The 15,182-nt window shown below is 34.8% G+C and overlaps 1 protein-coding gene across 1 annotated transcript; it reads left to right on the top strand.

Annotated features, from left to right (window-relative positions):
* The first annotated feature begins 899 nt into the window (after positions 1-899).
* LOC125823554 (guanosine nucleotide diphosphate dissociation inhibitor 1-like) lies at positions 900-14,258 on the top strand. The gene is given in 14 exon segments (XM_049502915.1): positions 900-1,047; positions 3,822-3,884; positions 3,961-4,044; positions 4,133-4,240; positions 4,340-4,472; positions 4,475-4,511; positions 5,142-5,253; positions 5,337-5,417; positions 5,536-5,598; positions 5,686-5,787; positions 6,166-6,290; positions 13,064-13,274; positions 13,358-13,432; positions 14,167-14,258. Coding segments are annotated over 14 exon segments (1,332 nt in total). The 5' UTR covers positions 900-960; the 3' UTR covers positions 14,218-14,258.
* Positions 14,259-15,182: the final 924 nt, after the last annotated feature.

Here is a 15,182-nt window from a genome sequence, read left to right on the forward strand (position 1 = left end):
GGAGTAGTTTTCTCAAGCTTAGCAAGTTCAGTGACATCTTCTCCGCATAAATTTAACTGTGATATAATTCTATACATGGAAGAATTATATTCAGTTATACTTTTAAAGTCTAGTAATCTCAAATTGAACCAATCATGATGTGCCTGTGGAAGAATGGGGCACTGGTAACGTACCTGTCGATCATCTAAGCGTCTCATTCAGCTCTATCAAGCATTCTTGAAAAAAAGGTGATAATAATCCAGAAGCAAACTTTATCACTGAAGATAATGTTGAGCCCATTCAAAAGATGAATAATAATGACTAGATGACTTATTAGTACCTTTGAAGGTGTCTCCCAGACCCACCGCATCCAGGTGGATTTCAACGTCTAGTATCCATGACGAGTATTCTTTACCCGATATATCCAAGGCAACAAATTCAAGTTTAGAAATAGTAGATATTTTTAGAAAAAATAAATCCTTACCCTTTTTATCTATTTAGAGTAGCTCGAGTAAGCAGAGTCTTGTGCTGATAACGTGTTATAAAATAAATAACGTAATAAAACTAAAAGGAAGAACAATAGAGAGCGAATGTACTATATCTATTACTTCTTGGTTATCCCTTCAAATGAAGTAATAAGCCTTTTTATAGGCCATGTACAGGAGACAATGAATGGCATAAACAAGCCATCCATTACTTTGCACAAACTGTACACCATAATTTCACACTTACAACATTACAATACACACACTATCCACATACTATATCAAGACATCCACATGTTCACAACACTTTCTAACATTTTTTTTTTTTTTTGACTAAATAAATAAAAAAAGTTGACATAACCCTTTTGCTGGCGTTTCATCATCAATTATCATCAAAGCATACTTGTTTTCGTCTCTTACCATTTTATAACTCTACTCCTCTCTTTGGCGCTGATATGTGTAAGAACATAGATCGAATTTTCCATGTAAGAAAAAGATGGATGAAGAGTATGATGTTATTGTGCTTGGCACTGGCCTCAAGGAATGTATCCTCAGTGGTCTTCTCTCTGTTGATGGTCTTAAGGTTTTTCTCTTCACTTTAACTACTTTTCCTTGACTTAGCTTTATATATAGCTTTTGATTACATCGAGATCGGTTACTTGCTTTCGTGACTGTCTATCTGCTGCGATTTTGTGTTAATTTGATAATTGATCCAGTAGTTTGCTTCATCACTTGTTATAAGTAGAATCCCTTGTTCAATGAGTTTTACTTGTTCTTACTTGAAACCCATCAACTAAACCCTAAGTCTATGCAAGTTAAAACTTCTATCAAAACTTGCTGCTTTTGGGAAATGTTTGGAATTTGTCTTAATTGTTTGTGTGTGAGGTACAAGTAATAAAACAGCAGACCAAATAATTTGAGTTTTGGGCTAAAATTATCCCTAGGGGAGTAGGTTCATTTTTCGTCTTTCAAATATAACCTGAGCACTTTTAATCCCTAACCTTGCTTAAGTGATTTTTGATCTCCTTAACAGAACTCGTTTAAAAGTAACGGTTTTAAACCCATGTGACTTGTAAAATATAAAACCCATCAGACAAACTCATTCTCATTTTCTGAGGTTGTGTTGTCGCACCTTAGGCCATTTTATTGCCCTTTAAGGAAATATGATTTCTATTTTCGAGTGGGACATATTGTTGTGTTCTGAAGTATTGTCTTCTTATATAAATAGCTACTACTATATTAATCGTAAGAAATGAAGAAGGCAAGAAGAAATAAAATGTGCATCAATCGAGAAAGAGATAACATTGTCAGTTGAAATCTGTTAAAAAGTTTGTTCTTGCTGTTTGATTTATCATTGTTATGTTAGGGAGACCAAAAGTGCTCCACTTTAAGAAAGTTAAGGGATTAAAAATCTTTGAAATTCAATTAGAACAACACTGGGTGGGTAATATATAGGATTCTTGTCTGAGTCGTGTGGATCACAAAATGGATCTATGATTTCAAGTCCACTTGTTGATTTCGATTGTGTGTGCTCAGGGTAGAAGTTTTGTATGAATGTATTGCCATGCTATTAAGTATTTTGATTTAAGTTCTTAATCTGATCGAAATTGCTACATGCCATCCATTTTGCTGAATTGAAAGAGACATGCCCGGCCTTCCTTCTCTTGATCCCCACCCACCTCCCGTTCTTGATCCCCACCCACCTCCCGTAGAGGCGGGTAAATATCAATATCTATACATCAGTTTTGGACGGCAAAAGGCGACAAGGGTCTGCCTCTCCATAAGGCAAGGTGAGCGGTGAGGCGCTTGCCTTTCTGAAGTGCAGCGTCATTTAATACCAAAATTAATTGTATATATAAATAATCAAAATCTCAATAGCAAATTAGCAATAACTAATTCACAAATATTTCAATTCGAAAACTGAAATAGATAGTACATACCAAAAGTCTAGAACTTCAATGAAGACAAAATAGAGGTAGAAGTAATTCTGAAGTCTGAAGAAGAAGAAGGAGAAAGATACAGAGGAAGAAGAAATTTGAAGAAGAAAAGAGTCGGCTCTACTTATAAGAGTTTGAATCAGATGGGGTCTCAAATCAGTTTCTTACCCTTGAAGCTTATATGGAAAGTGAAAATTCCCTACGAAGTGGTAGTCTTCACTTGGCTGGTAGTGAAAGAGGTTGCTCTAACTCAAGAAAACCTCATGAAGAGGGGCATACAAATGTGTCCAAGATGCTTTTTTTTGTTAGCAAACGGCAGAGACAATCAACCATCTATTTTTACACTGTAAAGTGGTTAGCCAACTATGGAACCTGTTTACTAGTTTCAGAGGCATAAGGTGGACTATGCCTAAAATTGCAGATCAGGCTCTAGTAAGCTGGAACTATGAAGTGAGTGGTAGCACAGACAAAAACAGATGGAGAATTGTCCCAGCAGTGATATGGTGGACCATTTAGAAGAAGAGAAATTCAAGATGTTATGAAAGTATTAGTAATCCTTTGCATAGGATTAAAATGAACTACATTATCACTTTTTGTTATTGGTGTAGTTTAGATTATAAAGATAACCCTGTAGCAACTGTAGACATCTTAGGATCCTTGTAAGGTGAGATAGGACAATAGGTTTTCTTTTTTGGGTTGCTGAGCCTACTCAGTTGTATGTAGCTCTGTGATGTAAATTTTTTTGGGCTGAGCCTAATTTGAGTTTTGGGCTGAAATTGTCACTTATCTATGGGAGTAGGTTCATTTTGGTTCTGAACATTTTTAACTTTGCTAAAGTGACTTTTTGATCTGCTTAACAGAACCTGTTTAAAAGTAATGGTTTTAAACCCATGCAACACTGACGTGACTTGTAAAATATAAAACCCATTAGACAAACTCGTTCTCCTTTTCTAAGGTTGTGTTATCGGTGTCACACCTTAGGCCATTTTACTGCCCTTTAAGGAAAAATGGTTAGTATTTTTGAGTGGGACAGATTGTTGCATTCTAAAGATTGTCTTCTGATATAAATAGCTACTACTACATTAATCATAAGAATGAAGAAATAAAATGTGCATCAATTGAGAAAGAGACAAAAGTTTGTTCTTGCTGTTAGTTTTTAACATTGTCATGTTAGGGAGACCAAAACTGCTCCACTTGAGCAAATTTAAGAGATTAAAAATGCTCAGATTATATTTGAAGGACCAAAATGAACAACTCCCTTACATAACGGATAATTTTAGTCCAAAATTCCAAATAATTTGTATGCATGGATGTCAATATATAGAAATAATGGGGGATAAACTCTATGAATGCTATTTATCTTTTTCTCTTGATGTCTTTTTTAGTTTTTTTACTAAGAGATATGCTTCACACTCTATAGGTCCTGCACATGGACAGGAATGACTACTATGGAGGAGAATCGACATCTCTCAATCTTGTCCAGGTAGGGTTCCTCTAATAGTTAACAATTGTTACATTCTGTTTCTGAAATCTGTCTGATTGAGTTTTCTGCTTTCCAGCTCTGGAAGAGGTTCAGGGGAAGTGACAAGCCTCCAACTCAATTGGGTTCTAGCAGAGATTATAATGTTGACATGATACCTAAGGTTTTCCTTTTTCCTTTTTTTGACAATCTGCTTAATGGAAATCCTTTGATAATGTACTGGTGGTGTTCTAACTTATTGGCTGGAGCAGTTCATTATGGCTAATGATGCACTTGTACGAGTTCTAATCCACACCGATGTCACAAAATATTTATACTTCAAAGCTGTTGATGGCAGCTTTGTGTATAATAAAGGAAAGGTACACTTCTCTCTTTTGGTGCTGTTGCAAGGTGTCAGCTTTTAGTTTCAAGATTATTCTTTGCTCTAACCTTAAGTTCTCATTTACTTGATAAAATAGGTCCACAAGGTGCCTGCCACTGATATGGAGGCACTTAAATCTCCTTTAATGGGCATTTTTGAGAAACGCCGTGCTCGGAAGTTCATCATCTATGTTCAGGATTATAAGGAGAGTGATCCAAAGACACATGAGGGCTGGATCTAACAAGAGTGACAGCAAGAGAGCTTATCACGTATGCTCCTGACTTGAACTTTCTATTCCTCTTATTTCTTTTCATATGTTAGTTGAGGCTTTTCATATCAGAGATAATCGTTGTTAAATTCTCTTAGATTTTGTCTTTTTTACCTGTTATTAAGAGTTATGTTAGAAGAAACAAGCAAGTAAAATTTGGTATCAAAAATAGAAAAAGAGAAACTACTGAGTAAATCAATGGAAGGTGCCTATGAAATATGTGGTTTGTCTTGTGCTTTCTTAGTGTGTGTTCCACATTAGTTGAGGGAATTGACTGTTGTTTCCTTAATATAGTTTTATCAATCCTTACATCATGAGCTAGTTTTTGTGGTTGAGTTTTCGAGGTTCATTTTTCTTATCATGCTTCTATAGTGGTGAGGGTATCTGATGGTTAGAAGATAAGACATTGTTGAAGTCTATAGTGGTTAGGGTATCTGATGGTTAGAAGATAAGAAATTGTTGAAGTTCTAATATTTGAACTTTCTATGTGATTTCTTAATGATTTTTTATGTTTGGAAATTGTCAGTTGGTAGAAGTTGGCGTCAAAATGTGTTGGTCGGCATTGCCTATAATAATAAATTGTTATCTATTTATAGAAACTGGGGCTTATGATGATTCTTCTTTTTATCAGAAAATATGGTCTTGATGAAAACACTGTGGACTTCATTGGTCATGCATTGGCATTACACAGAGATGACCGTTACTTAGACAAACCTGCACTGGATACAGTGAAGAGGATGAAGGTGAACCAAATTAAATTCTCCAGCTAGTGGTGTTTAAAGTTCCATGTGCTTATCTCTAACTTTTGTTTCATGTAATGTGATAGCTGTATGCTGAGTCTCTTGCACGTTTTCAAGGAGGATCACCATATATCTACCCTTTATATGGATTAGGAGAGCTTCCCCAGGTATATTCTGCTTTTGTTATTATGTCATCCTCCATCATCTTAAAAGGTTCTTGAACTTATTAGCTTTTCTTTTTTAGATTGAATCATTTCGATTTGGTATGCATTTTTCTTAACTTAGGCATTTGCTCGACTTAGTGCTGTGTATGGTGGGACCTATATGCTGAACAAACCTGAATGCAAGGTAAAGTTTATATTTCTTGTTTTGGCCGAGTATAAAAGGTATCTTTAATTTCATGTTATGTCCTCAAAACAATGTCTCAAATTCCAGGTAGAGTTTGATGAAGAAGGAAAGGTCTGTGGTGTCACTTCAGAAGGAGAGACAGCTAAGTGCAAGAAAGTTGTATGTAATCCTTCTTACTTGACCAACAAGGTAATAAATGCTCTAGCTGATAACTTTAATGACTTCTTAAATATAATAGAGCCAGCTTGTCTTATTTCACTTTGAATTCGGTCATTATTAGTACAAGGAGAAAATACCATGTGATACGGAAGGTTTTGATATAACTTGGTGGAAGACAACGGATAACTCAAGTAGAGTCACGTACACATCTTGCGCATAATTCTTACACCAATTTGGTGTTGAATGAAATTTTTTGACTTGTCAAAAAAGGAAAGGCCATTCTCCATGTAAATCACAGTCATGGACAATGTTGCTTAGGAGATGTCAAACTACCTACTATTGGAATGTCTGCCATAATTGTTTTAAGTGGTTTTGATTAATTAATAAACCCAGAGCATATTGTTGCAGGTTAGAAAGGTTGGAAAAGTTGCAAGAGCTATTGCTATTATGGGCCACCCAATTCCAAATACCAATGATTCTCACTCAGTGCAAATTATTTTACCCCAAAAACAATTGGGGCGTAAATCTGATTTGTAAGTTCTCCAGTATGCTGCAATTTTCTTCTTTTCCTGCAACTCATGGTAGAGCTAAATGCTAACCAAATGACTTGAAAACAAAGCTCGCTCTTGAGATAAAATTTATCTGTCATTAAACTTGTTTGAACCTTCTTCTTGCTGGTGTATTATTTCCTGGTTAAGCTTTATTTAACTTGGTAAAAATTGTTCAGTTTCAAAGTCATCACTTTTTACCTTACCCTCGGTTGCAAGAACACTTCTCATTGAAATAACAAAAGAGAGTTTTTAAAATATTAACTAGACCAGATTTTTTTATATTAAATTTTCCTTGGAGTGGATGAAAGACTACCTTTCTAGTCTGGGTGAGAAGAGGGGGGAGTAAGAGCCAGAAGAAATGGTGGAGCATGATACCCTCTTGTATATGGTGGACTATTTGGAGAGAAAAAAACAAGAGGTGTATGGAAAATACTGCAGAATCAGTGCAAAAGATCAAATGGCGTTGTATGAAGACTTTCTTTTTTTGGTGTAAAGAGGATGGTTAGGGCTGGTAGGGGGACCGGGTTGGCCCGCGACCGGTTCGAGAACCGGCTCGCCGGACCCAGTCCCGTCAATTGTCGCGGGTTGGGGGACTCCGGGATTAGGGGTGGCAAGGGGACGGGGACTGGGGGACGAGATGGGACAGGGGACGCCTTGGCCGGGATTGGGGGGATAAAAATTCGTCCCATCCCGTCCCACTATATATACGGGATGGGACGGGGTTTGGTGGGACGGGACGTGGGATTTTTATATATGTTTATTTATTTGTATTGAAATTATATGTTATTGAATAACATTTTTAGTTTTCAATAACATTTTTAGCTAATAAAAAATGCTTAAGTTTTCAAATTAGTATTTTAAAAGAATTTAACTTGAAATACTGACGTAGTCTTTTGTTTTGATTTAATACAAAAAAAATAAAATATTAGAAGTTACAAATATTAGTGGAGTTAGTATTTTAAAATTAAAATGCAAGACAATAGTTATATAAAAAAAGACTTCAAATTTATTCAATAAAATCTAATTGCAACTTAGAAGTTACAAATATTAGTGGAGTAACTAATCTACGCAGCCACCCTCTAGGAAGGGTTCTGTTTCAATAAGTTCTCATATGTAAAACTAATATTACATGAGTAACTAATTTACGCAGCCACCTTCGAGGAAGGGTTCTGTTTCAATTAGTTCTCGGATGTAATCTAATATTTGTATTCTCCTTTAAAATTCAATTCTAATTGTCGCATCATATCGACGGTAACATCCTCCGGTGTTGGCAAACTTGCTAGAAACTCTTGCGACTCTAATTCATCATCACTAGATCCAATTACCGCATTAATCCAAACTTCTTGTTTGGAACTTAACTTTGGCAAATTATAATTCCTCCTCTCGGCGTTGACCCAGTCTCTAAATAAAACTGATGTTTCCAAACTTTCTTCCGCCAATGAATGTCTATGATCGCCAAGTTGAAACTTTGCTGCACTAAAAGCAGCCTCTGATGAAGCTTGAATAGCTAGAACATCACGAACCATTTTGCTCAAAATTGGAAATGCAACGCTCCACCTCCTCCACCATGCTAATAATTCTTCATTGCCATCTTCGTCTTCCACTGTTTCTAAAGATTGATTAAGATATTCTTCAAAATCATCACGGTTAGTAGAATTAAGACCAAGAAAACCTCGCATATAACTTGAAATTCGAGTTTTACTCTGAGGATTAGAAGTTTGACCAACTTCTCCTCCTGTAGTTCTATATTTTTCATACAAAATTTTTGCTTCTACTTTTATGCTAGACTAACACATTTCACAAGTTGGATTTTTTTCCGGTAAAATTTCTAAAGTATTATAAAAAGTGTCAACAAGTCCCTGCACACCTCGTAATTTATAGTTAGGATGAAGTAAAGTAGCAGTTAAAAAAATTTGAGGAATAGGAAAAAAATATTTTTAAAATTTTTCAATCATACATTCAATTGCAACTCTAAATTTTTCAATTTTTTTGTATTTAGAAAATTGAATTGAAATAGCACAAATATTTATTAATACTGATGAAATAGTAGGATAATAAACTTCAGAAAACATGGTTGGAGCATCATAAAAAAGTCTTAAAAATTCTATTAGTTCATTAGTTTCTTCCCAATCTTCTTCACAAATTCTCTCTAATGGGTCAGAGCATTAAACACCATTTGTATGGGTCCTTTATATTCGTAAGCAACTGAAAACATTTCGTAAAAAGAATTCCACCTTGTTTTAATATGTCTTGGTGGCAAATCACATAGTACACAACGCTCATTAAATTCCCTAATTCTAGCAGCTCTATAAGCATAAAAAATCCAGGCAACAACATATTCAATTTTCATACAACCATATTTAATTAATGAAATATCATCTTGTACAACTAAATTTAATACATGTGCAACACATCTAACATGAAAAGAATTAACATCAATTGGACATAATCTAGTTTTTAACATACTAGCAGCGTTTGTATTATTAGATGCATTATCTAATGCGACAGACATTACTTTATCTATAAGCATGTAATAATCTAGATATTTGAAGCTAAATATGCACCAGTTTTTTTCTCTACACATTTTTTATAACTTGAGATTTTTTTTTGCAAATTCCAGTTATGATCAATCCAATGTGCTGTAACAGTTAAATAATCACGTCCATTAACACTACGACCCATGTCCGAAGTTATAGACACTCTACAATCTAATATGCTAAATATACAACGAAGATATTGACAATGTTTACCTTGATATACAAAAACATCAGATTTAACAGTATTTCTTGAAAAACCTCTATAAGTAGGATTATAAGTTTGTTGAATATATTCAATAAAATCGGGATGTGAAGGAAAACTATAAGGCAAACCACAAACAGAAACCATTTTAGCTAAATTTTCGCAATCTCTTTCCTTAGTATATTTACGTTGTGTTAGTGGACCACCGGGGTTAGAAGGATCTAATGTTCCTTGAACCATGTTAGAAGCCCTACTGATTCATTAACATTAATATCAAAATCATTAGCTGGAATTCTTTTTTTTCTATCGGCTAATGATTTAACTTCTTTATATTGAATCGGCACACAAGATAACAAATGTCTATTTAAGCCCCCCGTCCCACCTTGACCTCCACCTTGTTTATGTTTAAAAGGTTGCTTACACTTATTACAAATAACAATAGAGTTTTCCTACAATAGGGAATTTAATGAGCGTTGTGTACTATGTGATTTGCCACCAAGACATATTAAAACAAGGTGGAATTCTTTTTACGAAATGTTTTCAGTTGCTTACGAATATAAAGGACCCATACAAATGGTGTTTAATGCTCTGACCCATTAGAGAGAATTTGTGAAGAAGATTGGAAAGAAACTAATGAACTAATAGAATTTTTAAGACTTTTTTATGATGCTACAACCATGTTTTCTGAAGTTTATTATCCTACTATTTCATCAGTATTAATAAATATTTGTGCTATTTCAATTCAATTTTCTAAATACAAAAAAAATGAAAAATTTAGAGTTGCAATTGAATGTATGATTGAAAAATTTTAAAAATATTTTTTTTCCTATTCCTCAAATTTTTTTAACTGCTACTTTACTTCATCCTAACTATAAATTACGAGGTGTGCAGGGACTTGTTGACACTTTTTATAATACTTTAGAAATTTTACCGGAAAAAAATCCAACTTGTGAAATGTGTTAGTCTAGCATAAAAGTAGAAGCAAAAATTTTGTATGAAAAATATAGAACTACAGGAGGAGAAGTTGGTCAAACTTCTAATCCTCAGAGTAAAACTCGAATTTCAAGTTATATGCGAGGTTTTCTTGGTCTTAATTCTACTAACCGTGATGATTTTGAAGAATATCTTAATCAATCTTTAGAAACAGTGGAAGACGAAGATGGCAATGAAGAATTATTAGCATGGTGGAGGAGGTGGAGCGTTGCATTTCCAATTTTGAGCAAAATGGTTCGTGATGTTCTAGCTATTCAAGCTTCATCAGAGGCTGCTTTTAGTGCAGCAAAGTTTCAACTTGGCGATCATAGACATTCATTGGCGGAAGAAAGTTTGGAAACATCAGTTTTATTTAGAGACTGGGTCAACGCCGAGAGGAGGAATTATAATTTGCCAAAGTTAAGTTCCAAACAAGAAGTTTGGATTAATGCGGTAATTGGATCTAGTGATGATGAATTAGAGTCGCAAGAGTTTCTAGCAAGTTTGCCAACACCGGAGGATGTTACCGTCGATATGATGCGACAATTAGAATTGAATTTTAAAGGAGAATACAAATATTAGATTACATCCGAGAACTAATTGAAACAGAACCCTTCCTCGAAGGTGGCTGCGTAAATTAGTTACTCATGTAATATTAGTTTTACATATGAGAACTTATTGAAACAGAACCCTTCCTAGAGGGTGGCTGCGTAGATTAGTTACTCCACTAATATTTGTAACTTCTAAGTTGCAATTAGATTTTATTGAATAAATTTGAAGTCTTTTTTTATATAACTATTGTCTTGCATTTTAATTTTAAAATACTAACTCCACTAATATTTGTAACTTCTAATATTTTATTTTTTTTGTATTAAATCAAAACAAAAGACTACGTCAGTATTTCAAGTTAAATTCTTTTAAAATACTAATTTGAAAACTTAAGCATTTTTTATTAGCTAAAAATGTTATTGAAAACTAAAAATGTTATTCAATAACATATAATTTCAATACAAATAAATAAACATATATAAAAATCCCACGTCCCGTCCCATCCCGTATATATAGTGGGACAGGATGTGACGAATTTTTATCCCCCGGCCAAGGCGTCCCCATCCCCTTGCCAGCCCTAAGGAGGGTATAGAGGATGCTGAACAGATTTTAAATTTTTTCTCTTCTTTATAAGTTCAGTAGCAATTTCTTGAGTTGGTCTTTTTTGGGTCACTGATGTAAATCTTTTTGATGATTGCCAGCATACCCTCATTGCTGAGGAATACAACTTTACCTTTATAAAAAAAAAAAGACTACTTTTCTAGTTGCATTTTTAAATTTCTCTATACTCAACTATAATGATCTCATATTCAAAGTTCTTAGCATATGTGCAACATTTGCCATGGCTTTCGCTCCTTGCTTTCTTTATGATATATCATGTTATGTTATAGTTTTTGATATTTGAAAGATTTTCAGTTTCATGATGATGCACTCCAAGTTACCATAGCGAACTTTTAGAGCCCGTTTTGATTGACTTTTTAAGTCAAAAAATAAAAAGTCAAACTTAAATGACTATTAAGTCAAAAAATAAAAAGTTGGGGAAAGCCTACATTTGGTTTTTAACTTATTTTAAGTCATTTTTTAAACTTATTTTAAGTTATTTTTGACATTGTCAAACACTTCCTAAGCCATTTTTTTTTACTTATTTTAAGTTATTTTTATATTTGCCTAATACTTTCAGAGACTTAAAAGTAGGTTTGACCAACTTTTAAGCCAATCCAAACAACCAAGTTCGTTCTCTCACATTCTGATACTGTTTTCTTCAGCATCTCAAAGCTCCTATCATTTTTTGACGACTGATTCCCTTGACTTGATATCTTCTTTTGTCTGCTTTAATTTATTATCAAGGATGGGGGTGGGTTGTTTGATTGTTCCCATCATATTTATTTTGGTATTTAGCTCAAGTTTTCGAAAAAAAAAAGTTTTGGAGTACGTTGGCTTCGGCACATTCCTTTTCTTGATAGATCTGACAGTGTAACTCCTTCCCATCTTCTGCATATATTGTTGTGGAATTGGATAATATCTTTCTGTGCCATTATAGGTAAAATGATATTTTGGGTGAGCTTGACATGGTTAATTTATTTATGAGTGGATACTAAACAATTAAAACTTGGCTGGGAATGGCCCGGTTTCAGCTTTCTTATGTTTCAAATTTCAATATAAAGCATCCTTCGGGGTGGCCTAGTGGTTTGGGCTTGGGACTTCCATGTTGGAAGTCTCAAGTTCGAAACCCCTTGCCAGTGAAAGCAAGGGGTTTGCCTTCTGGGTCAAGCTCATCACACTGAGCTTGAGTTTGCCTAGTATGGGTTACCTCTCTTGTGTGGTTTGCAAGTTGTTGCATAGGAGCGGGGGTTTTACCTTGTACACACCCAAATGGTAGCGGCGGCAGGTTTCCCCTTGTCATAGAAAAAAAGAAAATTCAATAAAAAGCTACAAATTTATTCTATCTACTTTTGGGTTCAGATCGTTAGGTACTAGGTGGGGAAATTGGTTGGGGACGACACTTGTTGGTAAATGGAACATTACTAGTGTTTTATTAAGTTGATTTCAAGTATTTATTGTATTTTTATTCAGGATCTAGAACGAGCCGTGGACTATAAACAAGATCTGCTTTTGTGCATTGTTGATCTATACCAACTGTAATGAGCTTCCTTGAGTAGTAGAAACATGGATTACAAATACATGGCTGCTAACTAGTTATTCTATCCACTAATATTCTACAAGTAATGAATCATTGCTTGGAGTTTTGGTTTACCGTTGTACTAACAACTAATGCAAAGAACTATGAACATTATACTAAGCAGTTTGCAGATCTGAGAGATTGTCTTATTGCTGATTGCCATTAGTATCAATACTAATTCTACTTTATAAATGCTCCTGGAGAAGCTTTCTGTCCTTGAAAATGTTAGTTGTGCTGACTTGGTTTTGCAAAGAACTCTTAACATTTTGGATATTAGAGGGAATCTCTTCTTACTAGATTGTGTTTGGATCTTCAGGTACCTGTTCTGTTGTTCTTACACTCATAATGTTGCTCCAAAGGGAAAATTTGTTGCATTTGTCTCAACAGAGGCAGAAACTGATAATCCGGAGAGTGAACTGAAGCCTGGCATTGATCTTCTAGGACAAGTCGATGAGATCTTCTTTGAAGCATACGACAGATTTGAACCTGTCAATGAGCCCTCTTTAGATAATTGTTTTATTTCTACTGTGAGTCTCTCTTTGAGTCACTTATAACTCTGATTGTCATAAAGTCTTCCTAGCATGACATGGCCAGCTTTTTTCTTGAACAGAGCTATGATGCTACTACTCACTTTGAATCGACTGTTGATGATGTCCTCAATATGTATACATTGATAACTGGAAAGGTATGTTTTCATTTTGGTCCATGTTGCATATTCTGGCAGACATTGAACTTGCTAAAGCGTTAAGAGGGAATGCGGTTGGTTGAACACTCTTAGCTGAATCCTTGATAAATAGTTTCTTTCTGACAGTGATATGACAAATTGCTATATCAAGTGAGGTCAAGGCTCACTTCTGATGATAAAGTTGTAGATTGAAGGTTTATAATGGCATTGCTAATTTCTTGTAAATGCTCCCCCTCCCTTCCTTTTCCTTTTCCCCTCCATATCTCAATCATGAGTAGCATACATACTGTGATGGTGTACAGTTAGTTATTTCTTTGATCCTGGATTTTTTGATCTTAATAACCTATCACTGATGGCTCATTAAATCTTGTCCGTTTCAATGTCTCTGTTTATGAGGTGAGAATGTGAGATGCGAGTCTAGGTAGAGTGGTTATTGTACCAGCTGTATATTTAGAAGAAAATAGGATCCTGGGGGATATTTTTTAGCACGATACTTTTACTTTCTGAAGGCGGTTATATTGGAATAACTTGCTCAAGACATCTGATATTGGAGTTTTGCCTCTTTTACATCAAATAGAACTTTCAATTAGTATACATTGTCACCTTCAACTCTTTTTCCCTCCACCCTTCCTTGAAAAGGGAAGGGTGTAAAGACTGTTATGTGTACTCTGTGAAGGATGTATTTTTTGAATCTAGAGTACCTAACAGAGGTTGACTCAATTGTCTTCTTTCAGGTTCTGGACCTCAATGTGGATTTAAGTGCTGCGAGTGCCGCTGAAGAATGAGATGGTCTCTTCTTCCTGTGTACTTCTATGTACTTTTCTTTGGTTTATTCCTTCATATGTCACAAAATTGCGGTAGATTTTAAAGTAGAAATGGGCTAATTGTATTGTTCTCTCTACTCTGAGTTGACAGTTATTGCCCTTTCTTATAAAAATATGCTTTGTAATGCACGATGAAATAATGATGTTTGCTGAAGTTGTTAATATGTATACTGTGGGTTATCTTGCACTTGGCTCCTTTTTCCCTTGTTGACTATCCGAGTTTCATTTCCTCTTTGTAGTTGAATCATATCGTTTCTCATATTTGATGTGGTGGAGGGTAGAAGGTTAGTAAGTCGTTGAGCTCTGACTCGCTTTTCGGCGGGTTTAGGCTTGGTGGGAGCTTAGGATCACCGTGTATATCGTAGTATTATCCCGTATGCATGTATTTTCTTTTAGTTACTGCATTATTTTGTTGTTATTGTTTCCTTTCTCTGGATGCTCCGTACTGCTTATTCCCTTATTATTTGACATGTCTTTCTTCATTCTCATATTTTCTTTTTCATGAATACTTTGATTTGCCTAGGGTCTTTCGGAAACAACCTTTCTACCTCTATGAGGGCATACACTATACTTTTTCAGACTCCAGTTGTGGGACTATACTGGGTATATGTTGTTGATGTGATGGAATTGTGTTCCCACGGGTTTTATATATATATATAATGTCCATTAACTAAGAAAACAGTTTCCTTTTGAGTTCTATTTGCGATCTCTTGATCATGTTAAGAAATACTCTTTTGCCTTTTGTCCTGATGTATGCTTTTTTATATTTCAGTTTTACATCCATATACTTTGCAGATCTTAGGAATTTCGTTGGTACAGAAAAGGTTTTAAGGAAGATACAATTGTACATGTTGATACGACTTGATACAATTGTACATGTTGATACAAATTGTATTAATTGATACACCTGATGCAGAATGAATACA

Source organism: Solanum verrucosum, unplaced genomic scaffold (genome assembly GCF_900185275.1).
Source record: "Solanum verrucosum unplaced genomic scaffold, falcon-dt-bn FXZP01000012.1, whole genome shotgun sequence".
Lineage (NCBI taxonomy): Eukaryota > Viridiplantae > Streptophyta > Magnoliopsida > Solanales > Solanaceae > Solanum > Solanum verrucosum.